The 20939-nt window shown below is 48.9% G+C and overlaps 1 protein-coding gene across 2 annotated transcripts in view; it reads right to left on the reverse strand.

The window, feature by feature from the left end:
- Window positions 1-20939, reverse strand: part of ELOVL5 (ELOVL fatty acid elongase 5) — a 59342-nt gene that overhangs the window by 22199 nt on the left and 16204 nt on the right. For both annotated transcript variants that reach the window (XM_032463280.1, XM_032463281.1), the window contains exon 2: window positions 510-575. In XM_032463280.1, the coding sequence (XP_032319171.1) occupies window positions 510-567 (58 nt within the window). In that variant the 5' untranslated portion in view covers window positions 568-575. The remainder of the gene's footprint in view (window positions 1-509; window positions 576-20939) is intronic.

A 20939-nucleotide genomic window follows, 5' to 3' on the forward strand; every position in this document is an offset into this window, starting at 1 on the left:
TGTGTGAAGCTGACTTGCTTCCTACAAGATAATAAAAGAGGAAGAGCAGGACAAGGAGCGAGCCCGGGTGTACACATTTACACACCGAGGTGCCACAGCACGGGAGGACGTGAGAAAGCCCTTAAAATCGTAAAAAGGGAAGGGTTTTCACTCCTCCTGCAGTGCCGCACTGTGAAAAGCCATTTCAGCTGGAGAGTCACAAGAATGGAGGGAGACGTGGCACCAAGCGTGGCGAGACCACTCCCCGGTTACAAGCTGCACATCTCATCTCCCGCTCAAGTCCGCAGAGGGTCAAAGCGCCCAGGTCTCTGCTCCGGCAGCCAGGGTACCCTGCACCAGGTCACGACCTCAGGGGACTCCAAGCCCCTGGTGTCCAGGACAAAGCATCAGTTTAATCACAGGAAACGCTGATGTTTTTTAGAATCTCTTCATGCAATATTTACAAGTGCCTGTAACAAGGAGCGGGGGAAGGGAGAGGGGAGAGTAAGCAGAACCCCAGACCACCTTACCTCGGGTGCCTAGCCATGCCTTGAAGTAGGTACTAAGTGAAGCGTCAAAGTGTTCCATTTTCAAACCTATTAAGAAAAAAGAAACATGGATTAATCTCTACTCAAAATGCTTCTTATAAAGTACTTTTTCATAGAACAAGAACAAACGCTTCGCAAAGAATATGCTCTAGATGAGGTTTAAGTTCCTTGTGTTAAATTTTTTTTTTTAAACTCACAAGAGTTATGTGCTAGTTCTAATTTGAAAATCCAGACGAAAGACACCATCCTGTGAATTCACTTCATAAATGAAGCACCAGTTCTCTGTGCTGCTTTTCTCAGTTCCGTAACAGCTCTCCCGGTGAAGATGCGGTCTCGGCGGGGAGGAGGGGAGGACTGGGTGAAGGGGGAGCGGGGGTGGCGCAGGGGGTGGGGAGCCGGCAGACAGGCACGCGGGTTGGGGGGAGAAGGCGGTGTCCTCTGCTGGGTGCTCTGACCAAGCACTGTCTTAAAGCTCTTCACGTCCACAGGAAAAAAATCCCAACAGTTAAAATGAAAAGAGGAAGTGAGAAAAGCTCATCACTTGGCTCCAACACAACCCCTCAGCCCCACTTTTAGAAGGAACCCACTGGTACCATTTCTTAGGGTGTAAATTTCAGAGATTTCTCTCTCTTGAGCACAAAAGAAGTCACACCAAATGGGTGTGTTGACCATTGTGGATCACGACCCGTGAACAGATGATCAAGTCAATTCCTCATTCAAAATAACAAACTGGTCATAATAAGAGAGCTGAGCCCTCGGTGAGAATGAAGATACACTGTTTCGTGAACCTTCAGTGTTAGTGTTACTGTATCTTCTAAGTATGATGTACTGAGCTGTGATGTGAAATATATTCTGTGGTAACCACAAGAAAAAAAAAGCTGGAAAAACACTTACAACTGAGTAGTGTATATACCGCTTGCTTATTTTACTGAAGATGGATATACAAGCACTGATAGACTATCTCCACCTCCTAAGATTTTATAACTCCCTACATTTTCCCCCCATTTAAGATTTGTATTTACAGGGTAGCTTAGCATCTTTTCATGGCATATTGGCTAGATTTTCTATATTAAAGTTAGGAGGCATATGTTTTCAACTTTCTTGGTCATTCCTCTTATAACCACTTTCTAAGGGCAAAGGCAAAATTGGTTTAATTAACTAGGCAGTTATAATTTAATGCTACCTCTCTCTTTGGCCTGTCACACTATAGTGTATGTATCCTTTGCCTAATTTCATTGATAAAACCCATGAATATGAAATTAATATATAGAAATCTGTTGCATTTCTGTATACTTAACAATGAAATAGCAGAAGGAGAAATTAAGGAAACAATCGTATTTATCATCACACCAAAAAGAACAAAATACCTAGGAATAAACCTACCTAAGGAAGCAAAAGACCTGAATTCCCCAAACTGAGCTATTTGTAGACAAGTTATTTGGACCTCCTGCCCGTGACACGGAGGAAATAATAAAATGCCTCTACAGCTGTTAGGAAGAGCAAATGGTCTAGTGCAGCCAAGGTCCTCAGAGCAGCGTCCAGCATGCAGCAAGCCCTCCCGTAAAAGTCTCCTACTGTGTGTCCGCCGCGGCCTCTCCTCCACAGTGGCACTGCCGGCCGGCCACGCGTCCTTGCCCACCAAACGCCACCAGTGAGCCCGCAACGCCCACTGCAGGTCCTAACACCCCTGGAGGGACAGCAGCCGAAGGTGGAAAGACATCTCAGGAGACAGGAGCTTGTCAGCAGGAGACGTTATCTCAGTAAGAAAGACAAGGCTGATGTGAACGTACTAATTAAATACCTTACTGTGTACAAAGGACAGTGGAATAGGGAAAGACACAGGGGCACACCTGGAGACCTGGAGCAGACTGGACGTTCACAAGAGGGGAGAGGCAGATGCTGAACACCAAAACCAACCCAGGCTGCCAATGAGAGGATGTGCAATGTGGCATGAACAAGCCGTGCATACACGTGTAACACCAGGCAGGCTGTGAAAGTCCCGCCAAACAGCAAGTGCCCTGGCTCTAACGCCCGGGGCACATCTGACAGAGCAGGGAGGGCATCACTCAAATCTGTAACTAAGAGCCCTTTCAGGGGCCTGGAACCGGTTTTGGTTTCTGTGTAGGGAGGATGCTGCAGAAAAGCCAGAAGCACAAGAAAAGGCATGTCCAGAAACGACAGGACAGACCTGTGGCATGCACGTGGGGGACCTAGAAAACCATCAGGGGACTTAGAAAACCAAGAAGCCCAGGAATGGGGGTAGGGGGCCAGTCGTTACAGATGACGGTGCTGATGTCACGGCAACAGAAGAGCGGCCAGGGTGACCTGTGAGGCACAATTTCAGTCCAAACGGGCGAGACCCAGAGGCGGGCTCCCAAGGGACGAGGAGTGCGGCGTGGGGAGACACGGAAGACGTCTGCCACCGGCCGCCTGTCCCGAATGATCCGAATCCAAACCCGTCCTGAGCGGCGGCCCTGCGGACTGACGGAGCACGCGCTCCCCGATGGAGCACCTCCTCCACGAAGGCACACGCGAGAGGGGCTTGTCAGTAACGGCACATCTGCTCTTTGCCGGCATCTCTTCCCAGCCTGAAAATTCTCCCCTTAGGTCTGCAGAACTTCTCACGGTCAAACTCGGCACACGTGAAGGAGCTGGCCCAATGTTCTCTGAAAGAACATGTGCAGAAAATCCCAACAGTGAGAATTTTCAAAGAGAGTTGCTCCTTATTCCTGAAATGTTGGTTGAAACGAGGTGGAACACTGGGCCCCTAACCTGCAGTGTCCTGGTCTGGGAATCACAGGCCTGGTTCTGGGCTGGACTCGGCCACGTTAAATGCGTTCCCCAGTCGCTCCCCCTGCCACGCCCATGACTGGACACGTCCTGGGACAACCTTGGGGGGGGGGTGTTTTTACACAGGTGACCAAGGGACGCCTTCACCAGCGGCTTCTTTCCTCATCTATTTAGCACGGCACCACCATGCTACTGTCCAGCTGGCCGCACATTCAGATCCCTTGACACCATGGATCCATCTTTTCATTCACTCCCATGCTGACCATGTGCTACCACGTGCCAGGCGCAGAGGCACAAAGGATGCAGCAGGGAACGAAATTCCAGGCTGAGGCAGGTCAAAGAGGAAGAGATCAGAGTGGAGATTTACTTTGGAAAGTGTAGTTGGAGGCCACCCCACGAAGGTGACCTGCAGAGCAGAGAGAGAGGGCACTGCTGGCTGAGGGCAGTGATCCAGGGCCACAGGCCTGCCTGTCCTTCCCTCCCTGCCCACCGTGGTCCACAGAAATCAGTTCCACAGTGCAGAGGGCACATGGCCGACAGGCACGGCACCATTCTTAACCGCACCCCCACCTATCTGCATCCCTGCATCCCCAGAGCAGCCTGCCTGCTAGCACCGTGCCCGCCCCTTCACAGCTCCCTGGCCGCCTGTCCGCTGTGCACAGGAACAGGACAAAAGGTCTCAGCGAGCGAACTCCTCTGGCCAGGCTGGCCCACCGCATTGGGTGGACTGGGCACTTGCTGAGCGATAGGCCTGTGGGCTGAACTTTCCTCTTTTGTACTTTTCTAAAGGAACGGGAGAGGCACGGGGCCCTGCAAAGCCCTTGACACACTGCCCGGTGATCTGGGATCACGGGAACGGCATGACCCACTTTGCACAAGATGCCCAAGTGCATGGCCAGGTCTGTGGCCAGCCTGACCGCGGCAGGATCCCTGTCTTCCGAGCTGGACGTAGGCCAGGGACGTCACTTCTGAGCAACCTCTCCAGGCAGCCTGGACAAGTGGTGCCACAGTTGCTCTGGACCATCGTACTGGCAGGGACCGAGCCCAGGAGCTGAGGGGCTTTGGTCCTGAGTACAGCAGAAGAATAAGCCAGTCTCTGATGTGACTGGTTCCCCACACGCAGACAGGGATAGGGTGGCCATCACCTCCCGAGAGCTGGGTCACGCTGACACCCCGCCAAGCATTGCATCCCCATCCTCTTTAACCAGGAATCTTCAGCACCCACTCAGCCTATGGGGGGCTTCCCAGAATTACAGGTCGTGTCGGGGAGCGATCAGACCCCTGAAAGAGAACGCCAACCACAACAGCTTGGAGGAGTTCCTCACCAGCTCACAGGCCATACGCGGAAAACGACGACAGTGAAAACGGGGCGAGGGAAGGCAGCAGACACAGGTGAATTAGCATAGCCATTAAATTCTTTTACGCACATTTTCTCAAAGATACTCTTAGTTGAAAGCCACTGCTCACTATCAAATCCCAGTGTTTCTGGTAACCAGGCAACTGTATTACAACTGTGCCTCCTTGCAAGTTTCCTGCTAAGAGAAGAAATCACGAATCGGAGCTGACAGTTCTCTATAAATGAGCCCATATGTGAAGGGGACGTGAGGGAGTTCAGCACACCTTCACCTCATCGAGGACTCGTTCTGCGACCTGGGGCAGGTTCCTGGCACGTGTGCTGAGGATTTGAAGACTGAGGTGAGCCTCAGGCCTGGAGCCAAGAGGAAGGTCAGGACCACCACAGCTCAGAATACACAAACTTGGAAATGCTGATGCCAGCAGGACACAAAGGGGCAAACCCTGGATCCCCCAGAGAGAGCCCTGCTCCCATGGGAGATCCATCTGTCCGTCTGTCACTCTCCCCACAGGGGCAGCGTCCCGGGTGAGTCCGCCACGTGACGTTACCCAAGCACTCGTGTTCACTGGGCTCTAGGAGCAAACTGGAGGCTTGAAAAAAGAGTCCATGATAAGCTTTACAATAAACAAGGCCCCTCCCCTCCCCTCTCACTTCACCCCAAGAGGGACAACAAAGTGTGAGCAGATAGGGGCGGTGGGGACAGCCAGGATGGAAGGTTGCTGGGGCTAATGGGAGGTGGCCCTGGGGACACTCCCATCAATCTCAAGATAAAGGTATCCGTCTGGATAAGAATGCAAACGCTAATCATCTGGGCCGTTTACATCTGGAGCAGGAGAACGTGAGACAGCTGCTAAGTGAATGAAAAGTACTGGGATCTTAAGGCAAATCTATTTTAACAGATACCAAGACTTTAAAAAATTATTATAGCAAAGGAAGTTAATTTCCTAAACCCACAACCAGACTGTCTGCTGACTCAGGTTTAGCAGCAAAGATTTTTCAGGGTCAAACCTTGGTTTTTCTTGCTGTCAAGGCAATGGTAGCAGAGGGCGCTTGCTTTGAAAGCCCCCTTTCCTGTGAAATCAGTCAAGTCACACTGCTTTTGGTTTGAAAACATCTTTGTTACTAGTTTGAAAAGATACAGGCACCCCAATGTCCACAGCAGCAGCATTTATAATTGCCAAGAGATGGAAGCAACCTAAGTGTCCACCAACAGGTAAAGATACAAAGACGTGGTGTATATATATATGAATACTACTCAGCCATAAAAAAGAATGAAACAATGCCATTTGCAGCAACATGGATGGACTTGGAGGGCATTATGCTAAGTGAAATAAGTCAAAGGCAAATACTGTATAATATCACTTATATGTGTAATCTAAATACAACTAGTGAACACAACAAAGAAGGAGACTCACAAATACAGAGAACAAACCAGTGGTTACCAGTGGTGAGGGCAGGGTGGGGCAGTAGAGGGGTGGGGTAGTGGGAGGTACAAACTACTGGGTGTAAGACTGGCTCGAGGATGTATTGCATAACATGGAGAATACTTTGTAATAACTGTAAATGGAAAGCAACCTTTAAAAATTGCATAAAAAATATTAAAGTGGAAATAAAAATGTGTTTCCTGCAGATGTTGAACCACTGTTAACTTCCTCACCAAGTCCTGTTTTCCTTTTTGTTTTGAATTGTCGCAGTTCATTTGAAAATGAGTCAGCGAGGCTGGGCTGACAGCTCTGTAGGGACAGGGGGAAATCTCCCTCCACCTTCTGCCCTCCTACCCTTAGCAGTCTTGCATCAAGCAAGCACAGGCACATTCTTCAGGTTGGCTGCCAACAGCACAAAGCACTAAAGGGTGCTTTAATTTGGTAGGCGCGGCCCTGTTTCTTGAATTTAAAAAGGTTTTCCTAGGCTGGAGAAAATCAGCTCCGGAATGAAAAGGCAAAAAGAACCACACCTGCTTGGGAATGTTACAATATCAAACGATGTCGTCCCAGAACACCAAAAAATAACCGCTGTCACGAAGACGTAAGGGAAAAACCAGCTAAGAACTAACGAGCTTCCAGATAGGAAAGCAGCGTGACAGGAGAAGCCCTTCAGGATGCTGACAGTTAAATAGAGGGTAACCTGAGATGAGATCTTGGCTGGGGAGAAGTATCTGTCCCATGGACAGCGGTCCCGTCGTTCTGACAGCCCGGGGAGGGGGGGGGCTTACTCTCCGGCCTTCATGCTGTGGGCACGTCCAACTCTCCTTGAGATTCTGATGGAGTCACTTCCTGCTACCATACAGCATGCAGGTGAGAAAGGACACGGCTCTACACGGGCTTCAGACAAGTCACTGGGGAACCGGGGCGCCACCTAGTCCCGCAACAGGTGGGTACTGCGGTTAAAGAGGGCTGAGCCCTCAGCCTGGTGGGAACTGTAAATGCCCCAACACTCAAGTCCTCCCTTGAACAAAAATAAGACTAGACAGGTTAAAAGGGAAGCTCCATCACCTCCAGCTCCTTGGCTGCCACCGGTTAAGTGAAAAGCACTTTTCTAACCACTGCTGGAGAAGGACATTCTATTCTTTGGAGAGTCCCCTGGTGGCTTTGTTCTTAAATGAATCATCCCTGGTCCGCCCTCCCTGATCTGTCCTCACTGTTCTCCAAGGCCCAGATTAGGTATCAGATGCCCCCCGCCTTTGGTGTCTCCTAACTTCAAGGAGAATTCCTATTCACAGCTAAAGAACAGAATGTACTGTCAAATTCAAAGTGCTTCCCCTAGTTCTTGGGAGCGGCGGGGGCAGGTGGGGGGGACACGGACCCCACACACCAATCCACTTACCCGACAAGCATTTGGAGAGGGGTTCACTGTAGCAAAATCACTCTTGGATGACTTCATGTTCATCTGAACCAGAAGACTAAGCACCAGTGATCTTCGGCTTGAGCTGAAGCACACTGCCACTTGGAGGACAATGCTAATTACACAGAGTGCCCCTTGCTGGTGGGTGAAGGCCAGACTGCTGCAGGCAGAAGGACAGAGGGACGGACGGACGGATGGAGAACTTTGCTCCCAAAAAGCTCAGCTGACAGTAACTCACTAATCCCCCCAAGGCCGCCGTGAGACAAAGTAAAAGATCCAAGGGCCGGGATCAGGTTGTCCCCAGGGCTGGATTTATTTCTATGGGTTTCTGTGTGAGGCTCAGAATGACTGCCTTTCATGCTACCAGTCATCGGAAAGGCAGCTGTCTCACTAAGTTAACAAATATTTAACAAGTGCTTACTATGTGCCAAGCAGTGTACTGCTCATTAGGAAAATGACAGTAACAGAGACAGATGTCACCCCATCCTCCTGAAACCTCAAATGGTGAGCAAGCCATGTGCAACGGCCCCGCTGGGTCACCCACCCGTGGGGAGCAGCGGTCAGGAGCACGGGCTGCAGCCAGATGGCCTGGGTTCCAACTCTGCTCCACCTCCGAGCAGCTGTGTGACCCTGGACAAGTCACCTAACCTCCTCGTAACTTCGTTTTCTCATCTGTAAAACAAGCACCTTCCCCATGGGGTTAAATGAGCGAAACACTCCCAGCCATGCGTGCACACAATAAACGCACACGTATCTGTATTGTTGTCACTGCAAAGACCTTTGGCACTGACCGATTTCACATATTTCTGCTACACATAACGAGGATTTACTGTAGAGCACAGGGAACAATATTCAATATCTCGTAATAACCCATAATGAAAAACAATCTAAAAAATATATATATATACTGAATCACTTTGCTGGACACCTGAAACTAATACAATATTGTAAATCAACTATAGTTCAATTAAAAAAACAGTTGTGTTCCCCTAGGATGCTTGGTAACAGAGGCCTCAGAACTCCCTGTAGTTAAGACCTATCTGGGAAGCCAGTGGGAAAAGGCTGGCAGTCCTCCTGGGCCTCCTTTTCACACGCCCATCATCACTTCTACTGTATTTCAATCAGTGATGAAATCCCAGGCTTATTTTTTTTAAGTGCTGTGATTGTCAGTTACACTGTAATCATCTGCTCATTTGTTCACAACCTCATTAAGCTCCAAGCTCTCCTAGGGCAGAATCTCTGATGTTCCCACTTGCATCTTCAGAGCCTGGATCTGTGCCTGACAGATCGCTGATCACTGGCTGGACCCATGAACGACTGAGGGAGTGAACGAACACCTTCATGCCTTTGAGAGTTTCACATCGATGGGTTCTCCAATCTGTCTGCATCTCAGAATCTGCTAGAAGCTTTGAAAAACAGATTTCTGGGACCCACCCCGAGAGACTGATTCAGGAGCCAAGAGGCTGAGAAGTTTGGTGTTCTGAAAAGTTCCTTAGGTAATTTTGAGGAGCAGCCTTCTTTGGGAGACACTTCTATGTACATAAACTGGGCTATCAGACCCTAATAAGCCTGCTGCAGACAGTATCCAAACACTGCACTACAATGGCAGAGTCTAGACCAGGACAGGGGTCACAGACGAAGTGTTTTTCATTCCTACAAACTCGGTTACAACTCCCCGTTCGCTCCAACTCTGCCAGCCGGGGTTGGGGTGCGTGTGGAGGCGGGGAATCACCTTTCAAGCTGAACTAAAACCCCATTAAGGTAGAGATCAGTTCTCACATCTCTCAAACACGGCGTTACCCACGACACACACCACACCGCCGGCATGCACTAAGTGGTGCAAGCGCTTCGACCACTCGGGAATGTGGCTGTAAAGGACATCACCGTCGGTCCGTAGGGAAGAGTGTTTCCCAAGCCGGGCATCCGTGGTGGCCGGGTCTGGGAAACTCAGGACAGGCAGGTCTGTCCTGCTCCCTGTGACCCCGGCAGGTGCACACAGAGGGGATTTAGCAGCCACCTGCCTGAGCCTACTGAGCTGGGGCTGCGTGGGTACCACTGGGTGGCTCACCCTCACCCACAGCCAACTGGCCGCACTCCTTGGAAGGAGGCAAGGTGGACGACGGGCAGGAGCCGGACACCGGCTGAGAGGTGGGCTCTGGCTCAGGCCTTGTTATCAACCCTCAGCTGAGCCTCTCCCGTCAGCTTCCTTCTTTCCCTGGATTAGAGGATTGGGGTATCTCACGTGAACCTGCTACCCGCGGAAGGACTCCGGACCCAGGGCTGTGTGTGCCACCAACAGAACACAGCGAAACTGATGGTGTGTCACTTCTGGGATCAGCTTATAAAAGACACTGTGACTCTCTTCGTGGTCAGTGTGCTTGTGTTCTCAGACCCCTGGCTCTGGGAGAAGTTGGGCGAGGCCCTGATGCAAGTCATCCTATGGTGAGGCCAAGGGGGCAAGAAGCTGAGGTCTGCCCAAGATCACCTGAGCATGAGGAAGCCACCCCCTGGCCCAGCCTGGCCGGTGACCTGACCCCCCACTGCCACCTCATCACAGACTCGGTGCCAGAACCACCCAGCCAAGCCTCCCCAGGACTCTGACCCTCAGAAACTGCTTGGGACAACAAATATTTGCTGTTTTAAGCTGCTGGATTTTGCAGGAACCTGTTACTCAGCAGTTGACCACATTAATGGGTCTGTGGGGCTAGAGGGGGTTCTTCAAAGCCAGCCCTCCCTTCCCTTGATGGCCTTCCTCCTGCCCTCAACCAAGGCGTCAATTAGAAGCACGGCCCTAAAAAATAAATACCCCCTGGACCTTTGATTTCATTGGTGTCAGGAAGGAAATTGAAAGGCTTGTTACCTAGAGCGCAGAATTTGGTTATAAAAAGAATCTGACCCTCGCTGCTAGCCCTGCAGCCTAACAGACAGGGGAGCTAACGTTTATTATTACGCGCTCAGGTTTTCCAAGACTCAGTAAGGAATTATCCCCTTACTGAACTAAACTTCAGAGATTTTAAGTAACTTGATCAAACAACCAACAGACTCATTTAGTTCGCTGCAGGTTTATATGACTTAGGGTGGTCACCTGTTTTGGTTTATTGGAATTGGATTTCCTGGGACTCAGCATGGGGGGAAAACCCAGGGACGTCCCGAGCACACGGGGAGAGTTAGTTACCCACCTATGTCCAAGTCTTGTGCTCTTTGTAAACCACCACATAGCTGATTTTTTTTTAAGTACATTTGAAAGCTATCATTTTGGTAGTGTATGATCTGCAATGAATTTTGAAACGTCACCTATGAAAAGGAAAACCACAAGCCTTTCTAGCCTTTAGCTCACAGAATCCAAGAAAGACTGGGTTTTTTTGGTTTGTGTTTCCTGTGAAAGAGTAAAACACAATTGCTATTCTTATGATACAGGTCAGGATGAAAACTTTTCAGCTTCAGAGTTTCTGCAGGGGGGAGGGTATAGCTCAGTGGCAGAGCGCGTGCTTAGCATGCACAAGGTCCTGGGTTCAAACCCCAGTGCCTCCTCTAAAAATAAGTAAGCCTAACTACCTCTCCCTGCCCCTTCCCCCCCCCCAAAAGTTTCTGCAAACTTCTGTTCCACAACTGGCAGCTCCCCCCACCTCTGTGCCCTCGCAGACCCCAAGTCTAAGTCAGTTGCTCTGGCCAGGAGGGGCAAGGAGGTTCACAATCTCCTCTTCTCCTACAGAAGCCCAGAGACAGCCTGCTGGCACCACTGGAACCTCCCCACATGGGCACTGCTCCCGGGGTCTCTGTACCTGGTGGGCAGGTGGCTGCTACCAGCACAGCAGCACTGGCCAAACAGCCCTGGTCCTTCCTTTCTGTTTAAAAAAAAAAAAGAACCCATAGAACACCCACTAGGATGGCTATAATCAAAAAGACAGATGCTAACAAATGCTGGTGAGGATATGGAGAAACGGGAACCCTCGTGCACTGCTGGTGGGATTGTCAAATGGTACGTTTACTGTGGAAATAGTCTAGCAGGTCCCCAAAACGTGAAACAGGGATACCATACGACCCAGCCTTTCTCCTCCCAGGTACAGACCCAGAAGAAATGAAGACGCGCGCGTGCGTGTAAAAACCTGCACACAAATACTCACAGCAGTGTTATTTACCACAGCCCCCAAATCGGAACCACTCAAATGCCCATCAACTGATGAATAAACAAAATGTCATCCAGCCACACAATGGAATGCTTCTCAGCCACAAAAAGGAATAAAGTGCTGGTATACCCTACAACACAGATGGACCCTGAAAACACGCTACATTAACGAAGTCAGACATCAAAGGCCGCGTATTACACGATTCTGTTTTACAGGAAAGGTCTGGAACAGACAAATTCATACAAAGTTCACCAGTGGTTGCCGGGGGCTGGGGGAGGGCTGGGTGGGAACCAACTGCTCACGTGGGTGATGAGAACGCCCTGAAATTAGATGCACTTAAAAACATTAAAAATAAATTTTAAAAGATGAGTTACTTTTTCTTAAAGGCTTTAAAATTTCGCATACTCAAGCTCACTTGTAGAAATCCTTATACTAAGAGAATAAAGGCAGACGTGCGTTAAGATTTACTTATAAGACTGTCATCAGTTCTACAGCAGCAGAAAAATGGGGGGAGGGGCTTTAAACACCCATCTAAAAGTAACCTGCTAAATAAATTATGACACAGGCATACAATTAAATAGCAGGCCATCCTTGAAACAAAGTTACTGGGCATTTATGTATTTATTCCAGAGAAATGTGGACTGACACTCACACCTGCACGTGGATGTTCACAGTAGCTTTATCTGTAATGACCCCAAACTGGAAACAACCAAGCTGCTCTTTTAACAGGTGAATGACTAAACCGAGGTGCACCCACCCCATGGAATACTGCCCAGCAAGAGCAAGCGTTTGATACATGTAACAACCTGAATGAATCACCAGAGATTTGTGCTCAGTCGGAAAAAGCCAATCCACTTACGTAACTTTTTTTTCTTGGAAAGGACATTACAGAGATGAAGAGATTAGTGATCTGCTCAGGTACAGAGGTGCGTGAAGGCAGGAGGAAGCAGATGTGGCTATAAAAGGGCAACGTGTGCTGATGAAACATTCTCTGAATCTCTCCTGTAAGATGCCAGTAACCTGGCTGTGGGATGTCCTGCCCCACGTTCCCAGGGAGGGGGCCTGGGTAAAGGATTCTTGGGATCTGGGAGCTCCGTGTTATTTCTTACAACTGCTTATGCACCTGTAATTACCTATGAAAATAACAAGTTACATTTTTTACAAAAGATCCGTAAAAGTGAGGAAAGCCAATAAACAAGAATAAGCATTTGATTTTTTAAAAAATTCAAACATCCCCACCCCTACCCCCACTAACACACAGTTGTGACTTTCGGGCTGGAAAGGAATAGTCTGAACTCTGACCTCACTCATGAAAGCTTAACCCTCCACCTAAATGCCGGCGTCTTTTTTGCTGTGTTAGTTTTCACAGCTGTCTGACTTACTGTTCCTCTAGCCCCTTCTTTATCCGGACTCCTCGGGACGGGGAACACTGGTCAGTCTGACATTCTCACCCACTTCAAGGGGTCATACATCTGACACCAAAGCATTTTCATAGAATAAGAAGACCATTAAATATATCAAACAAAATCTTCCTGCATGGAATCTAACCTTTGATGATTCGGGGAAGGGGGTCATTCTGGGATCTTCAAGTGTTTCAGGGTCAGAATTAGGAATGCCAAATACCCTTTTACAGGCCGTGCGTGAGCAGGCAGAGATCACTGGGATAAATCTGTGAACCTGCGAGGCCTCTACGTTTAAGCAGTAAGTTCCTGCAATCCGCTGTTTCCTTGCCACTTTGCATTCTCATCCACGGGCCGTAGAAAACTTTAGATGTCAATGGTTTCAAGTTGTCAGGTTCTATGTGTTTTCTGATAGTGAAAAATACCAATACAAGCTTATCGCATGACGAAAAATACAAACGGCTTCCTTCTATCTTTGGGGTCATTTTCTTGTCAATCCGCTGAAAAACGAAGTGTTAATAAGGAGCAATGAGGAGCACGTTTACAAAGTGGTGGAGTCATTTGTGACTCCACAGTTCACTTCAGGGCCTTCCAGGCCCACCGCTCTTCAGGGCAGGGAAACCATCCAAGGAAGGCGGAGGGGACGTCTCTGTAACTCTCTCTGGAGAGTCTCCAAGGAAGAAGATCAGATCTCTTCCTAGCAGAGCTGGTCTCCTCTCCACCAAGGGCTCCTGTCAGCAGCTGCCCCGCTCTGTTTAAAACACCCCCTGACAACCATCAGAGGCAAAGCCCTGAGAGTTAGGCCCTAAGGTGATCACACATTAGTGGAGCTGCAAGTACTTTTGCAAAAAAAAGTTCACGTAACTGAACACTCCGACTGGCTAACGACAAGACTTTCCCTTCATTTCAGTTCTCCCCAAGTGCCAGTGTTCAATTCCAAACTGTCACAAAAGCCATTTTGCTGGAACCAAGTGAAGAAAGGAAAGTCAGTGATCAAATTCGCATGAAGTCAGTTAGGTGCCCACCCACGGCCAGAACAGCAAAGGAGAGACACACTAACAGGCCCGAAAATGAGAAGTGGGCACAAGTTAAGGAGGGGGGAAAATACTTTACTTGCATAAAAGAACTTGTAAAATACCTTTCCTAGACACGTCAACCAGGTGAAAATTTTAGGAAAAGAACTGAGGTTGTAAAAGGCACCGATGACAGTTAACAACACACCTTCAGCCCACCAAAAATGCAGAAGGCATCATGGCAGCTGGGAGAGACTGGGAACGTGGTCCTTCTGAAGCTCAGAGAGCCAGCTATCTAACATCCAATCGGAATTCACATTCTGAGCTCATTTGAAAACACAAATTCGGCACAAATCAACCACAGGGTAACCCCAGCCCAAGACAAGAACATTCAATTGGTGGGAGGGAGGGGGACACAAAAGGACACACAATAGCCCACTTTGATTCAGCAAAGCTACTGTACTTCCTAGGCGGGGCCCAGCACACTTACTTGAAGGAAATCAATGGGACCATGCTGCCGATGTATCGTGGTTTGCCCCAGGACTTTTTCCAGCCACGTGAACGTCGTCGCAGGTGCCCTGGCTGTAACAGGCACGCAGACGGCAGCTCAAACAACAGATATCTCCCTCTCACGGTTCTCGGGGCTGGCCTGACCAAGGTCAAGGCTCTTCTAAGCCCAATTATCTCCCAAGGGCCTCACCTCCAAACACCACCCCACTGAGGGTTAGGGCCACAATGTAAGGAATTGGGGGTTGGAGTTGGGGGACAAATATTCAGTCTCTAACACAGAGATGCTTTTAAGAGGTAAAGGGAATGACTGTTTACAGTCTGAAGAAAATTGCTACTTTTTGAAAAACCTAGTCTCTAAAGTGAGTCATTTTCATTCATTCATTCCTCCAACTTATCAAAACACATGATCTCTAGTTTTACACAAGGGTCGTGTTCCAGATGTTAATTTGTAAACCAGTCATATGGCCTTTTCTGTATTCTGTTGTCCATAGAAATAATGTTCTGGACCTTTGGGGGATCCCACAAACAAATCATAAAAGCATGATTAAAGCAAAGGAGACCCTCTATCTCCAAATGACAGAGTTGGGATTAAAGTGACATTTAGAGTCCCCCGAACCCCAGGGACCCTCAATTCCAGATGAAGAAGATTAGCTGTCAGTGGATGCCGGACCTCCAGATGGCCCGGCACCACTCGACTCATAATGGTGTGGTGCACCCTCACTATTTCTATGAGAAAACAAGCTCACGTAACACATATAAGGTGAGGTTCAACCCTCTGGGCTCTGACACTTGTCACCGTAACGTGGTCTTTGGTCACCGTGCAGATCTCAGTCTCCTGACTGATAGGCGTGTACGTAACGATGCCAGTACCCCACGGGCTTGCTGTGAGATTACATGAAACACTTGGTACGACGCGTGGGCACCTTGATTCACAGAGGCTGTTTCCACGATCACCAAGCACACGTTCACTACACTGGGTAAGCGCGGGGACAGACGCCAGGAGACCACATCTGCCTCGGGAGAAGTCAGAGTCGAGCCAGGGGGAGAGAAGTGGTAACTAATAAGATGAGGGGGGGCCTGGGCAAAGTGGGTGCAGGGAAAACGGGGGACAAAGAGAGCGCGGTTGACTCTGGGGAGGGACTTGCAGGTCACAGGGTCAAGGGTGAGGTCTGCCAGTGGAGGGGCGGGAGAGACAAGTGAAAACCCACACTGCAGAAGTGACGCCTCTGGTGCTTGATTCTAACCCTGGGTGGGGGGAGGTGAGGCTGGAAAAGTGAGATCAAGGTCAAGTCAGAAGACAGCCACAACAGCCCATGGGAGATGGAGGACACCGTGAGGCCACAGCGGGGGAGAGACCACAGTGAGGGATGTCGGGGAGGGCGAGGCGGGGAGAGGAGGAGCCCAGGTTCTGGTTCTGGCTCTCACCCTGGATGCTGTGCTCTGGGCAGAGTCGGGGAGCGCAGGGATGAACAGGCAGGGAGAGGGGAACAGAAAAGTCGTGACCATCTAGACGCGGACCGCTGGCCACGAATTTTATCAACCCCCAGACCAACTGTACGGTTTCAAAGGCACCTGCTGAGTCAGTGAGAATTACGTGCAAATTAGTGAACATTCACTGTAAAGACACGTGCTCTTACAGGGAAGAGGATAAACTGTGCGTTGAGTTTATCGTGTGACGTCTAAGCAGTTCAAGCTCAAGCCAGGACCGAAGCCGCATGTTTATTTAGGGACTTACGCTCTTGTTGGCCTCAGAAAACACCAACCCAGCTACGCTCTAACATGAATGACACACTTCAGGGAGGTTGAATTATTTAGCAAATTGCTATTTCCCTTCCCTAAATGGTCTGCTAATGACTGCTACAAAGCAGCTTTCCAAAGTCATTCTCCTATCGTGCCCACATCTCTCCAGGAGAACCTGAAAACCACTTAGGACCTAGCCCAGCCCACCATTTCAAATGACTTTATTTTCAAGTCCTCATCTTTGAAATACCAAGAGCAACTAACGCTCAGCCCTTACTGCGTGCCAGTCTCCCTGCTATAAATTCACAAGGACAATCTCACTGCCCCTCACGCCAGCCCTCGCACACCTCCCCTTCATCACAGGCGAGCACCCTGAGCCGGAGCAGCGAAGTCGTTGACCCCAGGTCCCCGCAAGAGCAGACAGCGACCCTTCTCATCACCACACGCTCCTGCCTCCCCACGTTAAAGATAAAACAGTGATGTTTATTTGCAGAAACTTGAAAAAGCAAAGAGGGGTCCTTTTGTTTCATTTTAAGGTAAAAACAAAAAGCATTTGAGCACGTGGCAGAATCCATCACCCCCTTTCTCTCACTGACAAGGAGACGGATCTTGGGCAAGTTAACCTCGGAAAGCCTCAGTCTCCCTGCCTGGAACAGTCCCTTCAGATGGGAGTAAAAACAAGACCCAATCAGATGAAATGGTGTGTGGACAGCTTTTAGCACAGAGCTATGCTAATATCATATACTAAATATATAAATAAAATGCAAATATATTCCACGTTTTTCTATGCTTTCAAATACTTGTGTAATCTTGCATTTCAACACTGCAGCAAGGACTTTCTTCATGAACCTAATTTGAGTTTTGAAGCAATATTTATATAAATGCTTTAATTATTCCCCCATTGTTAGTCATTTCGCCTGTTTACAAGTTTCTACTATTCTTTTTCTGTATGTATACTTTCACTGAAATATAGTTAGTTTACAATGTTGTGTCAAGTTTCTACTATTTTTAAATAATATTGTGATGAACATCTTCGAATGTAAAACTTGAGCTGTATATTAAGTTATTTCTTTGGATGAGATTTCCCCAAATTGGCCAATTACATCAAAGCTCTTTATAGCACAAAATTTCTTCCCAAAACATTCTCACCTATTAACATTCCCACCAGCAGGGACTCTGTGAACAGCATATAAAGCTCCCTCCTTGGCCGACACTGGGTAATCTCATGAAGGAAAAAGATTTTTTTTTAAAGTCTAATACAGCATGCTCTATGTATATATCAAAAATATAAATCATACAGAAAGCCCAATAGCTGAATAAATAAACACTGAATATGGGTATAAGGAGTCATTTCTGGCTAATGTTCGTAAAAGAAAAATACTAAATTCCGTGTATGCTCCACTTCCTAAAGGACTGATTTGTGACTGTACGCTGGTATTTGCAACTGGCCACTTAAAAGAGTTTTTCTTTCTCTCAGGTTATTAGTAAGTGGAATTGTCTGCATTCCACAAACCACCCTCCTCAAACCAAGGAGCTCAGTCTAGTCACCAATTTTTAAACCCGTAAGAGGAGCATTTGTCTTACATGCACAATAGTGACCCTGAGGACAGCAGGCATCTTAAAAAGCACAATTCAAGCATTTACTTGTTAAGTGTCTATTTTGTCCAGGGACACGGACTGTTTTTTTTTTAAAAAACTGAATCTACAATCCCAACTACAAAGGAGCCCCACCAAATAACAGTAAAATCTGGTCCTAGTAAAAGAGGCTCAAAAAACCAGCTTTTAAAAAGCTGAACGTTTTATGTATCAAGACGACGCTTCCAGGTGGTTTTTCATCCGTGCACATGACATTTTGCAGAAGACAGACTTCTTCACCAGTAGTTGAAGTCGGCCAAATTCAGTTTATGTCATTAGTATTACTGTCAATAAAGCACCATAAAACAGCGTGGTTTTTCCAATCCCACGTCGGCCCTGTGGCAGCAGTTAGAAAAGCATTCTGACTTGCTCGTGGAGAAACTTCACGTGCGTGTCTCAGGACACATGCGGAACCCCACCCAAGCAGTCCCCCGGTCTGCTCAGTCACCACAGCCGCAACTAACAAAGTGGCCCAGGACCCAAAGCTTCCACTCAGAGTCAGCCAGCTGCTACTCGGGCCACACAAACTCTCGTGGGGACAAGCCGGCCAGCACCCGAGACAGAAGTCAGGCTGCAGGAAAAACGCTATCAGCACAAAGTCAGGCAGGCACTGGGCTGAGCTACCCGAGTGCTAATAGGATGAGACGGCATTAACTCTGGCCTAATTTGTTCCAGCATCAAACCAGTCCCGGATCATTGCAGGCTGGTAACGCCTCACTAATGAGTTAAGAGGATTTCATTATGAAGTCATAATCGTCTTCCCTGGGAGAGCCCCTTGGCTTCAAGATGGTAACATCAGAAAACACACACAACACAAGCATTCACATATAACTGAATCACGCTGCTGTACACCAGGCACTAACACAACACTGTAAACCAGCTCTATTCCAATCCAAAAAAAAAAAAAAAGACAACACAACAATGGTAACAGTCAGAACAGTAATTAACACTGAACATTCAGTGTGTGCTAAGCACCACAACTGAGTTCTCGGTCACCTTGTAAAGGGTCTTTTCCTCACTACGGAGAAGTGGAGGCCCCGGAACTAGAAAGGACCACATACGACCGGAGCCTGCACTTGGTTCATGGGATTCAAACAACCTGAGCTCTTAATTGCCTCTCACGCTAGAATAAGGCTAAGTTTAACTCTGCTCGGAAAATATAAAAATGCATCAAACTGGCCAAATACCTGTAACAGCCCCCTGGGTTCCAAGTAACCATCCAAGGTTTTGTGAGAACGATGCAGGCCCAAGGCCATCTAGCCCCTGAACAACGGTGCACAGACAGAGTGTCGGGGGCCAGCGGTTACGGCTGGGTACGATGCTTACGAGGCACAGGCTTGATCTGGTTTTCCTTCCCCGCTCAAACGAACCGTCAGGAAGAGGCTGGCTCCTGCCGACAGCACCAGTGAGGTCTTATTAAACCTCAGGCAGCAGGCCTGCTTCCAAAGGACAGAAAAGGAAACACTGGTGATAATGTAATCTAGGTGAGGCTAAGGCTGAAAAAAAGATCTCAAGGGGAAACTTCTGGTTTGGTGTCCTGGAGGATAACACGACCTGGAACGGGAAATGTGTCCGCCACATTTGGTCAGTTTCCAGAGCCAGCAGGAGTCATGAATTTTTCCCTTATGCCTTTAAAATATGGATACGCAGCATATAATAAAATCAGCAATCGATCTATCTCTAGATATTAACTACATCAATTTATAGAACTAAAAATACGTATCTTTTAAGAACATGAATACACAGTTAAATGATCGAAACAAAACAGAGAGACCTATGGCAAAGAGTTTGGGAAAACTATCTAGTCTAACCTAGCTGAAGAACGGGAGATCATAAAAACCAGAATGTCTCCATCTCCAGAGTCGGAAAGGAGGACGAGCTTGAGGTCTGAGGTGGAAGAATCCGCACAGAAGATGTGCAAAACACCAGACAGGCCGTGGGGATGCTTCAGTGGCTGGGAGTGCAGATTAACCCGGAGCCAAGGACAGTTTTTTAGACGCTAACAACCCCACTCTTACATGGACTGAAAAAGTCAGAGGCACTGTGTTAATGATCACCGGGTCTCCTGATTCTGCCTCACCCCCAGGCCTACTTTTCGAGGTGAAAAGCCCACGGGGTTAAGTTCCACCAGGAGGGTCAGTGCTCCCCTCACCCTCCAAAGCGCTATTTGCTCCACACTCCACTCAGCACTGACCAGTCTCCCCTGAGTTTAGACTTCGGTCCAGGAATAAAACAATGCGTGGAAAGCTACTGCAGAGGAGAACCACATGCGTATGACCCTTCAGTCCAAAATTCTAGGGTCAGATACTGTTACTGTGTCATAAGCCAAACACAAGACACTCATACCCAAATGCAGGGCGAGCTCCCTTAGCCTCCTGCCGTCTCCCTGACCTCAGCTCTGCTGAAAGGTCCTTCACTACAGGGTAACCTCCCGACTCAGCTTCACCCAGGACCCAGGCCTGGCTCTGGCCCAGACACAAGTAGGCTCTGGTTAGGGCCTAGGTCCCGGGGGCCGGGCCGGGGCCTGTCTGGCTCACAGGTATCGGCTCAGCGCCTGGCACACGGGCGAATCTGGGGAGTGAGTGGTACTGGGTGGAGAGGCTGGAGAGCAGACTTGGGACACAAGGGGAGACCCTGAAAGTCCTGTGACCTCTACTCAGCAGGCAGTCGGGAGAAGGCAGCTGGCTCGTGGCAGCCTCGCAGGCAACACTGCTATCTCCATCGCTGCTCTCGGCACCAACCGCGGCTGACTCAGCTTTACCACCTTCACCAGAGGAAGCGGCCAGCTCGTCCAGGTCGGCCGTCCATCCCTGTTTCCAGTGGCCAGAGCAGCCCTCAGAGCAGCAGGGCAGTGCCATCGCCCAGCCAGCAGGGCCGGATGACAGTGCTCCCACCTCGCCCGCCTCAGATGTGGTCCATCCCCCTGTTCATGGGGCAGGCAGCATGGGGGATCCAGGTCTGCCGACAGAGGACCTGGCAGACGGGTCTACCTTGGGGCCCCA

The sequence above is a fragment of the Camelus ferus genome, chromosome 20 (assembly GCF_009834535.1).
Source record: "Camelus ferus isolate YT-003-E chromosome 20, BCGSAC_Cfer_1.0, whole genome shotgun sequence".
NCBI lineage: Eukaryota > Metazoa > Chordata > Mammalia > Artiodactyla > Camelidae > Camelus > Camelus ferus.